The 15,875-nt window shown below is 42.1% G+C and overlaps 1 protein-coding gene across 3 annotated transcripts in view; it reads left to right on the forward strand.

Annotated features, from left to right (window-relative positions):
- Positions 1–15,875, forward strand: part of TBC1D19 (TBC1 domain family member 19) — a 142,603-nt gene that overhangs the window by 79,784 nt on the left and 46,944 nt on the right. For all 3 annotated transcript variants that reach the window (XM_061584409.1, XM_061584408.1, XM_061584410.1), the window contains one exon: positions 11,031–11,093. In XM_061584409.1, the coding sequence (XP_061440393.1) occupies positions 11,031–11,093 (63 nt within the window). The remainder of the gene's footprint in view (positions 1–11,030; positions 11,094–15,875) is intronic.

Here is a 15,875-nt window from a genome sequence, read left to right on the forward strand (position 1 = left end):
CCCCTCCTTTGTCTTTGCTTTCCTGTACCAAATCTGGAAGTTCAGGCCCACTTCCCTCAGGGAATAAGGTAACTTGCAACACCTTTGCATCCCTGGTATGGTAAGGCTTTAACATATTTACATAAACCACTTTGCTTTTGTTTAATTGGTCTGTGGTGATTACATATGTCACTGTGTCAAGCCTTTCTCTGATGGTATATGGTCCTTCCCAGTTAGCCTGTAATTTGTCATGTTTCCTGGGTATGAACGCCATAACCATATCTCCCACATCATACACACGTTCTCTGGCTGTTCTGTCATACCAGTAACTTTGCTTCTCCTGTGCATGACTCAAATTCTCTTTCACTACTTCCATCATTGATGTTAATTTATTGTGGAATTCCAATACAAAATCTACTACAGAAGTTTTGTACTCTCCCAGAGTTCCTTCCCATGAATTTTTTAGCAGTTCCAAAGGTCCCCTCACTTTTCTAGTGAACATTAGTTCAAAGGGTGAGAAGCCTGTTGACTCTTGAGGGACTTCTCTGTATGCAAACAAGAAGCATCCCATCATGCCCTTCAAAACTCCATTAAATCTGGTTCTGTATTTGCTAGGTACTATCAATTGCTTCTCTGGTTCACATTCATCCTTTCTCTCAGCAGGCATCCACAGTCTATATAAAATCCCATTCTCACACACAACTTGATTCCTCAGTTTGTCAGTGAAAGGAATCTGTTGGGTCAGGGCTTGTTCCTTTATCTGCTTCAAACTTATATCTTTATGCAGCTCTTCCCTGAATTGATCTGCTTCTTCCCCAGAGACCACTTGATACAGTTTGTCTTCTTCAGCAGGCCTGCTAGTGGTTGCTATGGTGACCTGAGGCTGGTTAACAGATTCCACCCTGTTTGTTTCAGCCCCCCTTAATATGGCTTCTTTTTCTCTGCCAATTTGCTGTCTGGTCACTACATAGATCTTTCCTTGGGTGCCCATTACATCCCTTCCCAGTATTACTGGTTCTTGTTGCTGGGCATTAATGCCTACTTTATATCGGCCCTCTCGGCCTCTCCAAGTCATATCCACCAGAGCCACAGGCAAACTTTCTGGTTGACCCCTCACTCCTTGGATAGTCACAGTTTCCTGAGGTAATATTACCTCAGCTTTTATTAAATCTGGCCTCAGTAATGTCTGAGCGGCACCAGTATCAAGCAATGCCCAATAATTTGCCCCTTGTACACTCACTTCCTCTCTGAGACTTGAATCAAGGTCTGTTACTTCTGTCCAGTTTATCTGGCAGAACTGAACCTTTTTTGCTGTTTCTAAAGCCTTGGGCTCTGTTTTCACTGCCCTTGTCTGAGCAGGATTACTGCTGGGGTTGGCAACCTCACATTGAAAACGTAGGTGCCCTGGTCTACCACATTTGTAGCATAATTTCTCCTCACTTTTAGGGTACACAGATCCACTCTGGGGTGTCCTGTGCCCTTCAGATTTTACTGGAGGACTCACTCGCTGTGGTACCACATCCCTTCTGCCAGCACTATATGGTCTGGGTTTAAACTCTCTTGATGTTTTCCCCACCCAGCCAGTTCTATTGGAGGCGAAGTGATCCGCCATCTCTGCGGCCTCCTGCACAGATGTAGGGGAACAGTCTTTGACCAGGAGCCTTATTTCTGGTGGTAACTGATGGTATAATTGATTCAGTATCATGAGGCTTTTCACCTCTTCCACTGACTGAGCTTTGGCACTACTCATCCACTTTCCAAATATATCCATCAATTTTGCTCCCAGTTCCACAAAAGACCTCCCTGCTTGGATCTGACAGTTTCTGAAAAGCTTTCTAAAGTAGTCAGGTCCCAGTCTGAACCTTTTGTATACTGCCTCTTTAAACTCAGCATAGGTGACGGGCTTGTCTGAGGGGAAATATTGGTATACCTCAGCCAATTCCCCTTTAATCAGATTTGATAAATACTGCATGTATTTGTCTTCAGGTAGCCCCCACAACTGAGCTGCCTTTTCAAAGGTTGTGAGATAAATTTGAGGATCTTGACCAGGCTCATAGACAGCAAAGTCCTTTGGAGTAATTTTTATTTTTGCTCCATCTCTGTCCTTTCTTGTTTCATCAGAATGAAACTTCTCTCTTTCAAATTTTAACTTTTCTACTTGTAATTTGGCATCCACTGCTCGTTGCTTCTCCCTCTCCTCAAACCCCATTCTCATTCTCTCAGTTTCCATCTTCAACTTCTCAGCTTCCATCCTCAATCTCTCAGCTTCCAACTCCCTCTGCTTGTCTTTTTCCTCAGCCTCCCATCTTAACTTCTCTCTCAAGTACTCTATATAAGCGGGATTGCTTAAATATCCTTCTGGGGTCTCTTCTCTGACAGGTTGTTTTTGCTGGGCAGTTGCAAATCCTATAAGTGCTACCCTCAATTCATCTACCCCTTTACCCTCGTGAGGTAAATTGAATGTTATGCACTTCTCCACCAGCTCCTCTCTTTTCATTTTTATGTATTCAGCCATGGTGTTTGAGTTCACTCACTCTTTGCCACACACTCTTTGCCAGTCACTCTCACAAGAAATCTTGTTTTGTTATTTCTGTTTGCCACACCACTGGTAGGGATTCTCTAGTATTCGTATCTCACTGCTACAGCCAACACCTGTGACGTATTCTCCTGTGTTCGTATCCCACCGCTACTGCCACCACATGTGACGTCCTTCCCTGGCTCTCCCTGTCAGGTTCCTACCTGCTCGTGGTTACTGACTGTCTCTAGGCACCACCAGGGACTCCACCAGTCCGGACTGTCCTTTCTTATGGTTTCTCTCCCCGCTCTAGCACAGATCTCAACAGATCCCCCTGCTAGGCAATCACCAGTCACGTCCTAATACTAGTGTTGTTATTCTCTTCACCGCTGCCACCATTTGTTACAGTTCCCCTTCAGCCTTGGTCATTACCTTACCCTCCGTTCTGGTCTGTGAAACCCCAGCCAAGGATCAGGCCTTTGGTAAACCAAATTAAGTATTTATTACAGATAACAAAGCTAACAAGATTAACAAGATTTCTTCTTAAGGCACATAAGCATATGGTTTTACTCAATACTAATCCGAACTCCACCTCCCTCCTTCTTCACTCTCTCCTTTTTTTTTTTACAATAATTTTTATTCAAATTTTCATAAAACATAGAAAACAAAATCATAAAACATTCAAAGACAAAAAACAAAACAAAACAAAAATGATTAAACAAAAAAAATAAAATGTTGACTTCCCATTTGTCACATATCAAATCAGTTATAGGTCTACAATATATAACAATCCTGTCTCTTAAATCATATTATAAAATCACTTTCCTCCAGTAGTTATCTTAATTAATCATCAAATCTCATAAACATTACTTTATTCTTTCCACAAAAAGTCAAAGAGAGGTTTCAATTCTTTAAGAAATATATCTATCAATTTTTCTCCAAATAAACATGTCAATTAATCCATCTCGTTAATAATTATAATAATCTTATTGTCATAACCATAGTCCAAATAAACATTTCGATTGATCCATCTCATCAGAATCTGTTAGGTCCAATAATTTCAATAGCCATTATTCCATTATCCCTATTAGTTCCATCTTCCATCTTCAATAGTCCTGTTAAGTCCAGTAATTTCAGTGTCCAATCTTCCATTATCAGTATTCCATAATAATCTTGCTGTTGTAACCATAGTCATATAATAAGAGTCTGATGGGAATTTCCTCTATCCCAAATATTTTCTTGCCATCGATTCTGAATAAGTTGCTGAAATACTGTTGTAAAGTCATATCTGTGTTCTTCTTTTTTACAAAATGCACTGGCTCATCTCTTAAGAGTTTTTCCATTGTCACATGGCTGCAGTTAATTCCATAGATTTTCTCTATATCAAGCTCCATCACGTCATTCCAGTCCAGAAGATTATCCAAGCCATTGATAACTTTATCTCTAATATCTTCATTAATTTCTTCAGAGATAACGTTAAATTCCAAACAGATTTTATTTCTAAAATCCATAAACTCCAGATCTTTTTCCAATTCCACATTTGTTCCAATCTCCAGGGCTTGTATCTTCCCTTTATTTTTTCTTTTCTCATCTCTGATCTCATTCTCCTCTCTCACAGGATCCCCTATTTCTTTAAGCTCCTGCGTCATTTTGCTCAGTTCTATTTTCAGCTCCTTACTACCCTGTCGCAGGGTTTGTTTCGTTATCTCAATCTCATCCATTATTTTCTGAAACATAGTTACTTCCAGATTCTCAGCCACTTTCTTGATTGCCATTTTTAAAACCACGAAAACAAAGCAAAACAAAAATAAAGAAGAACCACTTCTTATTTCAGCAACAATTGGGTTAATATTCCAGGCTTGATGACATCACAGTATAAACAGAGCAACCTGCCTTATCTCTCTATGTTCAAGAATGCAAAACAAATTTAGTTCCCAGCATCAAAACAGTTAGTGGCGTCGTGAATACTCAGTACTAATCCGAACTCCACCTCCCTCCTTCTTCACTCTCTCCTGACAAACAACTCTCTCAAACCCCACCAAGCAATCCACTCTTTCTCTTCTCCCCCCCTGATTCCACTCTCACTCTTCCTTTTATACATTCAGCCATTTTAAACACTCAGCCAATCATCTCGCATTCTACTGCCCATTCACTCCCCCTCCTCTTTCACTCCACTTACCATGTATCTTCTAAAACAACAACACTTACCATATATACATTAATATAGGAACATCACAGATGGTCACCTCAAAAAACTTGTGGGGAGAACTCTCCAAAGTGGACTTTTTCTGATGAGTGAGAAAATGGAAAATGTCAGAAATTTTCTCAGAAAAGTTGTCTTCTGAGAAATTTTGGCTTAGTTCTAATTTCAACACTCAGTCATATCCACAGCTCACTCAGGGGGAAACAGGCATTGAGAATACATTACCAAAAACATCTGGGTGCACGTGAGAGGATTTGGATTAGGGTCAAATAGAGAGAGGGTCTATTTCTGTGATTCCCTGACTTAAATGTCATCCTTCAAGTACATGACATCCCTGATTCACAGACCACTTTCTGCAGCTGCTTCCTCCCCTGATACGCTCCTTGTCAGCCCATGTTGTGCCTGTGACGGGGTTATTCCAGTGTAGCATTCTGCACAAGCAGTGATACATCAGCACAGACTCTCCTAAGGCGGTCTGCACAATTCATTGGCTCAGAGGATTTAGGTGGTTTTCTGTGGTTTTCCATAGCGCTGTCATAAATGGATTATAGGATTGTGCAGCTAGAGGGTATATTCACTAATAGGCAAAAAACCCTTGCAGTTTAAGAACGTACCTAGAGCCAACAGATATTTCTGTCAAACTTTAAAAAGCAGAGAAATTAGGCAGCTATAGTGAATGCACCAGGGGAGCAAGAGACCTGACTTCATCTCTGAGATATTGGACTGCCTTACAAATTCTTAAAAATGCAAACACAATTTGGGTTGATCTTTCACAGTCCAATCCACTTCCTGTGTAGCTTGGAAGAATTTGGTAACGTGCCTCTGAGCAGTTGTAGAGCAGTACAATTTCTCTGCTTTTTAATCCGGGAGGTAAGAAATGGGATCCTGTGCAACTTTGCTGAGAATGGATTAATTATTTGCATGCTTATTGATTTCAATGGGATTTCCGCCCCTGCAATCATGCTTAGGCAACTGGCCACTGTCCTGCCTGAACCCACTGAAGTCAGATACAAATGCTGAGGTATGCTTTTCTTTAGTAGATTTAATAGAAAGTTTCAGTTGAGAGCCCTTCATAAATCAGCTTACTGGTTACACAGAATTCAGCATCATTACTAGGAGCAAGTAGACATGACTATACTGCGCTAAGATGTTGTCGCAGCAACTTGTCATGCCCCTCACCATGCTTAAGTAAGGATGGGCAGTAACCCTACTTGTGTGAACTGATTGTCACTGTTGAGAATGTGTGTGAGAATGAGAGGGGCTGTGGGTGTGTGTTGAATTTGCCAGCGCACATGCCTCCATGTACAAGAATCCAGCCCACTGGTAGGCCTGTCACCAAACCGTCATCCCAGTCAAAATTCTCCTCCTCCTTGTTCTCGCCGCTCCACCTCCTCTCTGTGGGGTTCACGGCATCATTCCCCCCTCCATGCCATCCTCCCTTCACCCTTGGGGCTAGGGTTTGCCAGGGTAGCATTCATGGAATTCTCTCACCAAATCTGGCGCATGGATGTCTGGCGCTGCTACCCAAGATCTTTCCTCTGGCCTGAACCCCCTCCAGTGGATGAGGTACTGCACCTTTCCTTGGCACTGACGGGAGTTGTAAAGTTGGTCTACCTCATATTCCTCCTGGGCGTCAACAAGTATGGGTGTGGGTGGTGATTTGGGTGGCCATTATGGATGGCCTTGGGGTTACTTGGGGGTTAACAACAAGTGGTGGAATACTGGATGGATTTTCATGGAGGCAGATAAACATAAGTGGTACACTACCAGGTTGATCTGTGGTCTCTACTTCAAAAGGCCCCACCTGCTGAATTTCTAATTTATTGCAGGGAGCCCTCTATCCCCCACCTGCATTTGAGGACCAGCTTGGAGAAGCTGCTCAGCGACCTGTTTGTAGGTGGCCTTGGCCCTCGCTTGTTGCTCTTGTAGCATCTGCTGCATTGCCTGTAACTCTTGCATGTATTCCACCACCACAGGGACAGCCAGAGTGGTGATAGGATTGTGAAAGGTGCGAGGGTGGTTGCCACAACTGGTGAAAAAAGGAGTCTGTTGGGTAGAGGCATGCACTGAATTGTAGGCCAGCTCTGTGAGAGGTAACAAGGACACCCAGATGTCCTGCTGATAATTGACATAGCAGTGAAGATAGTGTTTCAGGGCGGCATTAACTTTCTCTGTCTGCCCATCTGTGTGGGGATGGTATGCAGAAGACAGCCATAGCTCAGTCTGTAGCTGCTAAAACAGGGCGCCCAAAAAACAGGCGGTGAACTGGGGTCTTCAGTCTGAGACCAGGCTGTTTGTGAGACCATGCTCTGGAAAATGTGTTTGACGAATAGTTGAGCAGTCTCTTTTGCAGATGGTAAGCCAGCACACAGGATGAAATGGGCCATTTTACTGTAGGCATTAGCTACCACAGAATGGTAGTATTTCCCTGAGAAGGCAGTAGATTCATGATAAAGTCCAGTGTCGCCATTCTCCAAGGCCCTTTGGGTGTGGGTAGAGGCTGTAACAGCCCAGCTGGTCACCCAGGGGCATGCTTAGCCCTCATGCAAGTTGGACAAGACTGTACATATTCCTTGATGTCTGTCCTGCTCGTTGGCAAAGGACTTAGTCGCAGACGTGTCTGTGGTTTTTTCTTTTTTTATTAAAGTTATAGATACATTGAAAGCAGTGTGCCTCATTAACCTAAGTTTGCTAGGAACTTTGGCCCTAAGCTTACACTGACTAAGCATGCTAATGTGGCACTAAGGTGTTGACTGAGCAACTTGGTTCCCCCCTGAGTCAGCTTAAGTAGGCTTGGATCGCACGTGCACACAAAGGCTCCTCCTCACCTCCGACTGTTGACCTTCGCTCCTCTGGTGCCTCTTGAGTGCAGGGTGAAGGTGGTTTGATCTCCAGCTCCCCCTCTGATGGAGGGGGGCTTCTAACAGTCAATTTGGGTGTGGGAAACTGGGCAGCGCTAGGCAGAGAAATGTCTGTCGTGCCTGGCTGTGTCTCAGAGGTAGGCAGTGGGGGTGAGTCCCGTTGGAGAGTATCTGATGAGGTAGGTGGTGATTCTGCAGGGAAGTTGGGAGCGGGGGGAACTGTGCCATCTGAGACGGGGATTGGGGAGTCCTGTGAGTTCACCCCACTGTCATCCCCCATCCCGGCCTCCCTGTCCAAGTCCTCATCTTCTGACTCTCCTTCAACCAGCCTCCTCCCATCTGCCTGGCTTATGACAATGTCATGCTTTATTCTGGGTCACCAAAATTCTTGTGACTGCCTTCAGAGTCTTAAACATCCCAAAGTGTCCCATGATTGGGGTATCGTGACACTGCTGTAGGACCTTGGGCCAAAGCTCACCAGGGAGTACATACAAGGCCTCATAGTGATAGAGCAAAACTTCCTTCAGGAGAAGTCTGGAGCACGGTCCTGAGGGAGCCCTTGGAGCTCCCGGACCCATCCTTGAGGTTTGGGGCTTGGGGGGGATGTAGATGATATGAAAGTGGAGCCTGGCAAAGAATCGAGACCAGAGCACTTGACACTGATTCAGTTTGCGGGCATTGCTGTAGTTTTTTTTTAAGTTTTCTGGGGGGAGTGCCAGGAGAGCACGCGGGTCAGCTGGAGTTGCAGGTTCTGGTTCTCCATTCGAAGAGTCTGGGTCTCATTTCGAAGAGTCTGGGTCTCAGCATGGAGTTTCTGGAGCTCAGCTACCATGGTTTCTAAGGTGGTCTGATAGCCTTCCTCCATCCCGCTGCTCTCTTCCATCTCACTCATTTGGTCATTGGGTAGAGGAGGTAGGGGCTGTGACAAACTGTCCTACCTGAACCCATTAAAGTCAAACACAAACGTGGAGGTGTGCTTTTCTTTAGTAGATTTAATAGAAAGTTTTAGTTCAGAGCGCTTCATGAATCAACCTACAGGTTACACAGAATCCAGCAACTTTACTTGGAGTAACTAGACACGTCTGTACTGTGCTAAGAAGTTGTTTCAGTAACTAGTCATACCCCTCACCATGCTTAAGTAAAGATGGTTTGGCATTCTACTTGCGTGAGCTGAGTGTCACTGTTGAGAACACACTTGCACATGAGTGCTCCTCAGAAGGCCTGTGGGATTTACTCCCATGCAATCATGCATAGGATAGGTGAAACTGACCACAGGGTGAGGAGGGGAGGGGGAGGGAGGGATGAAGTGGGCAGGGGAGGAAGAAGGGGGGAGGAGAGGAAGGTAAGAGGAAGGGAGAAGAGGCAGAGAGGAGAGAGGGGAGGAGAAAGGCAGGTCTGATCATTTGCATGCTTATTGAATTCAATGGGATTTACTCCCATGCAGTCATGCTTAGGATAGGTGAAACTGACCAAGGGTGAGAAGGAGAGGGGAGGAGGAAGGGGGGAGAGGAGAGAGGAGGGAGTTAGGGGGCAGGAGGGAGGATGGGGAGGGGATGTTTGATCATTTGCATTCTTACTGAGTTCAGTGGGATTTATTCCTCTGCAAATGCTTAACATAGGTGAAACTGACCTGGGGGGGAGGGGTGCGGAGGGGGTAGGAAGGTTTAGAGTAGGGAGGAAGCGGAAGGGAGGAGATTGGGTGGGTGGGCACTGGGCAGAGGGAAAGCTCCTTTCCTTTCTAAAAGGAAACATTGTTAACAGTATCAGTATTTTTCGGGGGTTCCCCACCTTTATACTCTACAGCAAACACATGTAGTCTTCCATCCAAATTTAAACTAAAACTGTCCTTGGCTACATCCACACTAGACATCTATTCCATTTTAAACAGTTATGGCTTCCCTCTAAGAATTCTGGGAAATTTAGTTTGTAGACAAATGCTGAGAGTTGCTAGGAGATGCCCTATTCCCCTCACAGAGCTCCAATTTCTAGAATTATCTGGGAAGAGGGCGTGCATGTTAAACCACTCTGGCCACTGCAGCTCTGTCAGAGGAATAGTAGTCTGCTAACAACTCTCAACACCCATCAAAACTACATTTTCCAGAATTCTTTGGGAGAAGCCATGACTGTTTAACATGGAGAAAATGTCTGGTGTGGCCGTGGCCCCCTGATTAGCCAAGCCAAACAGTTGTGAGTCTAGCTTTTAGAACACTGATGGTTCTTACAGAGCATGCCTGCACTATCATAGACTCCAATATTAAATTTCTCAAAATAATTACTAGCCATGCATTTTTTAAACTTTTAAACTGCAGAGTATGGGGCAAAGTCAGTAATAGGATTACAGATACTCTGTGAACATGGCTAAATTTCAACAAATTATGAGACCACTGACAGAAAAAAGTCCAACAAGGGTCTGGATTTTTTTTCTCTTGTTTTCCTCTTTGAATTCTAGATTCTGTCTGATCACCATGAAAATGTAGAGGGTTGTTAAGCAAGCATTTCTGAGTTCACTACTATTAAGTTTTGGAAGATTTTGTTTTGAAATGAGCTTATAGGAAGCAGCAGAATGGCATGGGGGTATTTTCAATTTAACATGGCAGAATGTGAAAAATCCATCCTGGCTACAGTATACAGCCACTTTCATAGCTGTATAAATCTTCATTATATACCATAACAATTTACAGATCACTGAGAACAGATTCCTTGGCTTCTCCATGCATCAGATGTGATAGGAAGGGCATATAGAAATGCAAGCTCAGGGGCTTTTCTGCTTTTAAACTCAGTTCCTGTGTTGAGGGGAATTTGAAAGAAGCAGCTTTCATTCCATATAAGATATAGCTATAAATTTAGCTAATTTTTTTTGGCTGAAGTAGAAAGTTGTTTTTGGAATACATTGCTCCATTCCTATTTTGTGGCTGGGATACAAAAAGCCCGTGGTCTTGATTTTTAAGTAGAATTTTTGGCATGACAGACTTCTTCTAAAACATCCCTCAGTTTTCAAGGAGATTGTCCTGTGCCATGAGGAGGCGGCAAAGGAAAGCTCATTGTCAGAAATAGAAACACAGAAGTCCTGCAAGTGTGCATGATTAGTTGTGCAGTTCTTTGATGCCTATATTTTTAAATATTGCAGGCTGTCCATCTGTGATAACTTGGGAATACAATTACTTGTGAAATAATTTGCATTCCCTCTCCTACTGAAAGAGTCTTAAAAACTCCCATTGATGAAAACTAATTAGAAGTGACATGATGAAATAGAGGCTATGGATATTAGTGCATACTGTTATGATGATACTAATAGAATTTTTCTGTGTGTTGGAAATGCGAATTTGACCATAGGTTTTGGCCACTATGTGTAGTGAATGGTCATTAACTCTGTAGCATTACAATACTGCCTTGTTAACTGCTTACTAACTGCAGGAGCTTCCCAGCTGGAAAATATTTCTCATCTTTAAATTGTTATGTTTTTTGATTGCAGGATGTGAAGCTGACAGCCAGCAATGATGACTACTACTTTGTGTTTGAGGATTATTTATATCAGGTAAGTAATTACTGCTGTTGCAGTAATTTGTCGGTGGAAAAGCTGACATGTAAAGTAGAGAACAATTTGTTCCACCTATCTTTAAGCCTAGTAAAACTGGCAATAAACTGCAATTGCTCTAAGTAGAGTAGGAGTGCAATCCTATATATGTCTACACAGAAGTAAATTTTACAGTGTTTAATGTGGCTTAATTCCAAGTAAGTGTGTATTGGATCGCAGCCTAAATGACTTAGCGCTACAATTAAATGGATCTGTCAAACACTATCTAAAGAATGACTCAGCTATGCCTGTGGATTGCTAACTTTTACCATAAACAACTTTCAGCCAGCAAAGTCAAAGATAACCTGCCAGGCTATGGCTACTAGTTCAGTTTGGATGATTGGCTTCACTAGCTAGCTGTAGGTCGGTGGTCCCCAACTTTTTTCCCCACGGACCACTTGAAAAATGCTAATAGTCTTGGCAGACCACATAATGATTTTCCTGCCTGTTGAAGCAATTGTAATGTGCTGTGCACATGTATGTTTTTTAATTGTGTTTTTATTGCTTCTTTTATTTCTTGCATTGTATTTTATTATATTACAAAATTTGCATTCCATAGAATTCAAATTGTAATACATTAAAATACAATATAAGAAAGAAAAGAAGCAATGAAAATACTGTACAATTAAAAATCCATATGAATATTTAATACAGGCATGCCATGCACCACCTGAATGAAACTCACAACCACTGATTGGGATCTCCTGCGATAGGTTACATGGATCTAGGGTTTTCTATAAACCAAATCAAGCGTAGAGACTGTGCTCTCTAGTTGACGTGCATTAGGGAGTACTTGCAACAGTAAGTCATCTAATCTATTTGGAACAACTGCAGAAAGCAGTGATGTTTCCTCGTTGTGCATGTCATGCATTCTCCAGCATGAAAGATATTGGGGCAGATTCTGCATGCACAAGGCATGGGCACATTGGAGTCCTGTGGGCTATGCCCTTAGTTTTTAAAATGCTGCTGATTAGTAGGCAGGGGAAAATAGTATTGTTCATGATTTACATGTAGAGCTATTGATATACACAATGCTTTGCAGAGTGACATAAGCAACCAGGGGGCATGGGTTACCTCAAGCACTTTGCAGACTAGATTTTGACATGAATGGGACACCAGAAAAAGAAGGAAGGGAGATGGAAGGGTAAGAAGGGAGGAAAGTGAGCAAATGCAGTTACATGTACTAAAGTCTTGTTTCAGCTGGAGATGGAGATTAAGAGGAAAACACCAAGGGCTTTGAAGAAAAGGTGGATTTTGAAAAAGGGTTTGAAAGGTGTGAGAAATGTGGAGCCGCTTAAGAGTTCTGGGAGGGACTCCCAGAAGTAAATGCAAGTTTTGAAAGATAAATATTGTTTAAATGTAATAGTATTATGTGGTCTCTGGTCCTAAACCTCCGCACAGGAAATGTTATATTGTTATATTTATATAATACTGTTTCCGACCCTGAACACTTGGGATAAGTTAGTGTAAGTCTTAAGTAAACAAGCATCCATAATTTATTACCTCTGCTTCTAGTAAAGGAAAGCCATCTAATTTGTACAGAATTGTCTGTATTGTTTCTTTTCAATCTCTTTAAATGGAAGCTTATTACATTTGCAAATTTCCTAATGCGCATTTGATTGCAGTGTCAACATAACTGTCATGGGGGAAGCTTCTCATTTTCGTGGTGCTTTCAACTCAATTAGTCACAGCTGTTAGGGTGGATTTGTCATTTTGTTCTTTATAGTAATATAAAACAAGTTTAAATCTTCTGGTGACTGAATATACCACTCCTTAGAGGACAGACTGATCTGTTCAGTTGCATGAGTGTAGTGTAGGCAAGGAATTAATAAAAACTAGCACTGCTTTTTGTGAGATATAGACGTGCTGTTTATTAATTTTTAAAAAATATCTAGCAGAATGCACCTTCACTAGTAATACAGTTATCCAATTTATGAATAGGACGTTCATTCTCTAAGTGTGGGTCCTTATTTAGTGAAAGCAGTATCACCCATACCCAAGGGGAGCATTAGCAGGCTCAGGAAAACCCCAGGGTTTGCAGAAGTACAATCATCTTTAATTAACCCCCCCCCTAAAATGGGGGGACGAACACCTTGAAAACAGCCCAGTGAAAATTTAAGAATATGCTCAGTGACCATGTGATGCTGTTTGATTATTGAGTGAGAGAAAACAGAAAATCATGGGTAAGGGAGAATGGAATAAAGTATCCTGGAAGAATCCTAAAACCAGTTTCTGGGGAACAGGAATTGGAGTGTGCTATTGCACTCATGTCCTGCTTGCAGCTTACTATAGGAGTCTTGTTGACCACTGTGAAACCAGGGTGCTGGACTAGATGGGCCTTTGGTCTGATCGAGCAGGGCTTCTTTCTGCATGGCTGGAATCCTGAACAGGAGCTCTTCACACTGCAACATTTTGTTGCAGGTTCCACTTGTCACTCTATACTAGCAAACTTAGTGCTCCTATGTTGACAGGATTGGAGCCAAAATAGGATCCTTGAGAAAGGGGAGGTGGCATCAGTATGCTCAATGGAACTCTGAGATTTGCAGAACAAACGCATATTTTAAAACCCAAAGGAGCAAGTTTCCTTCCCTCCAAAAAGACCAGCCCAATGAGCTCTGAGCAGTGGTCACCAGGAGCCACAAAATGTAGCATGTCAGTTGGAAAAAATAAAAAGGAAAACTGAGGAGGGAGAGTGAAGCGGACTGCTTGGGCCTCTTATAGTATGGAGGAAGGAATGACTAGCTGGAACATTAAACATGAATATTCCTGGTAGGGGTTAGGACAGACTGCAGCAACATTTTGCTTCAGGTTCCACGTGTAATCCTTTTAAGCATTTTGATAAGCATTTTCATTACGTTACGACATTCTGTGGAATATGTAGATATAATTAATCCAAAAATATTTTCATAATCGAAAGGAGCTTCCTTCCTGACTGGCGTTAGGTATTAATAAATATTTTCCATTCAGTGGTTGCTTGACAATTTTAAGGGATGGAACTCTCAAATATCACTTCCTGAATCAGTTAGCTCTGAAATGCTAACAACAGTATAGACTGTCAAAGTAAATAATCAGATGCCATTCAAAGTCCCAGGGTGGGAGATAAATATGGAAAAGGCAATTACCTATATATAAAACAAAAAATGGTGTGTGGTGTGTTATGTGTGTCTTTGTACCTTTAATTTATCAAGGAAAAAGTTAATCAGTGCAAAGAACAAATGAACTGACAGGAAAATAACAGAATTAAACTTTCTTGAAGGTGTGGCTAGTCTTAGTTCTGTATAACAAGCAGCTGTCTAAACGCAGAACTTCATATTACAAAGCGAACATAAAGTTCCAATGTGGTCTTGCCACATAAATGCGAGGACAAATCAGTTACAGTGGAGATCCAGTGGATGGGAGGGGTGGCCTAACTCTCCCCCCACCAAATACCCATCTGGAAATACTACTCTGTGTGTATATTGCTGTTCTCGACTTAGCCAGGCCTGGCTACAGAGAACATGGCCTGTGGGAATTTTCAGGAAACTATTGGTTGGCACAGGAAGGGTTAAGTACTTCCTGCGTGCTTGATTCTCCCTTGCAAATCTGCTTCCCACATTCATGTTAACCAGCAGAAGACATATCTTTGCATGTGTAATGTGCAAGTTCTGTCCTAAGATCTATTTTGTTGGGAGCAACACTTTTTTGGGGGCAGAATGAAGGGACTTTTCTTTACTAGCTCCTTTTGGCTGAGTAGAGACATTAGTACTACTATGACATTAGGCTTGATTTACCCTCAATACCTTGATAGCTATAAATACAAATGAAGTGTATGTGTGTGTGTGTTTGTACATGCATCCCAGCTGCGCTTACCCCTTTCCTAATTTCTGATTGTCCCATACAAGTCAGTGTAGTGATGAAATTCAGTAGGCTGGATTGCAAGCAACTTCTGGACTGACCAATTCATATCCTGCTCAGCTTTTTTAAAAATAAGTTTTTGAAAGGCTAACATTGCTGAGCAGGAGAGGTAGCCTTCCACTGCTGCCTTTTTCTTTAGACTCAGATTTAGATTCATTTATATATATATCATTCCAAAGCAAGGGAGCTATATGTGACACCCCAATAAAAATTGTCACAGGCCCAAATAAACACAGACTTTAATATTCTGAATTTCCTTGGCAAATCATAACATTCTCCTTTAAAAAACCCTATTTGAACATATGCTAACATAAAAAATATCTTTAAAAATTATATAAAACCTGAATTTTACCCACCTGCAAATCCTGTAATTAAGGAGTTGCAGCATTCTTGCTAAATAGAGCTGTTCTTGTGAAAGAGCAACAGTGAATGCTCAAACGGATGTGGATTTTATTGTAGCCGCCCTGAGTGCCCTATTGTAGGGTAGAAGGGCGGGATAGAAATATTTTAAATAATAAATAAATAAATAAGGGTCTACCTTTTCATACTAAAAAAATAAATAAAAATGAAACTCTCCTTTTATTGGTAGTACTTTGTTGCTTGCCTAGGCTCTTCTATGTAGGGATGGGCCAACTTAGCTTTGCTTACTGCTAGGTTGATAGGGCTCTTGCTCTTCCTGGGGAAGGCTGAGAAGATAAGTTTGGCTGCTAAGTGGCAGGAAACGGAACTTTTGCAGGTGGGTGGAAGCAACGGTATATGGATCCGTAATCTGAACTGCGGCCAGCACTTTACTTTTCTCCTTCTATGATTCTACTCATTTCAGGCATTATAAATTAGCGTTTAATTCTT

This window comes from Rhineura floridana, chromosome 9 (assembly GCF_030035675.1).
Source record: "Rhineura floridana isolate rRhiFlo1 chromosome 9, rRhiFlo1.hap2, whole genome shotgun sequence".
NCBI classification, from domain to species: Eukaryota; Metazoa; Chordata; class Lepidosauria; order Squamata; family Rhineuridae; genus Rhineura; species Rhineura floridana.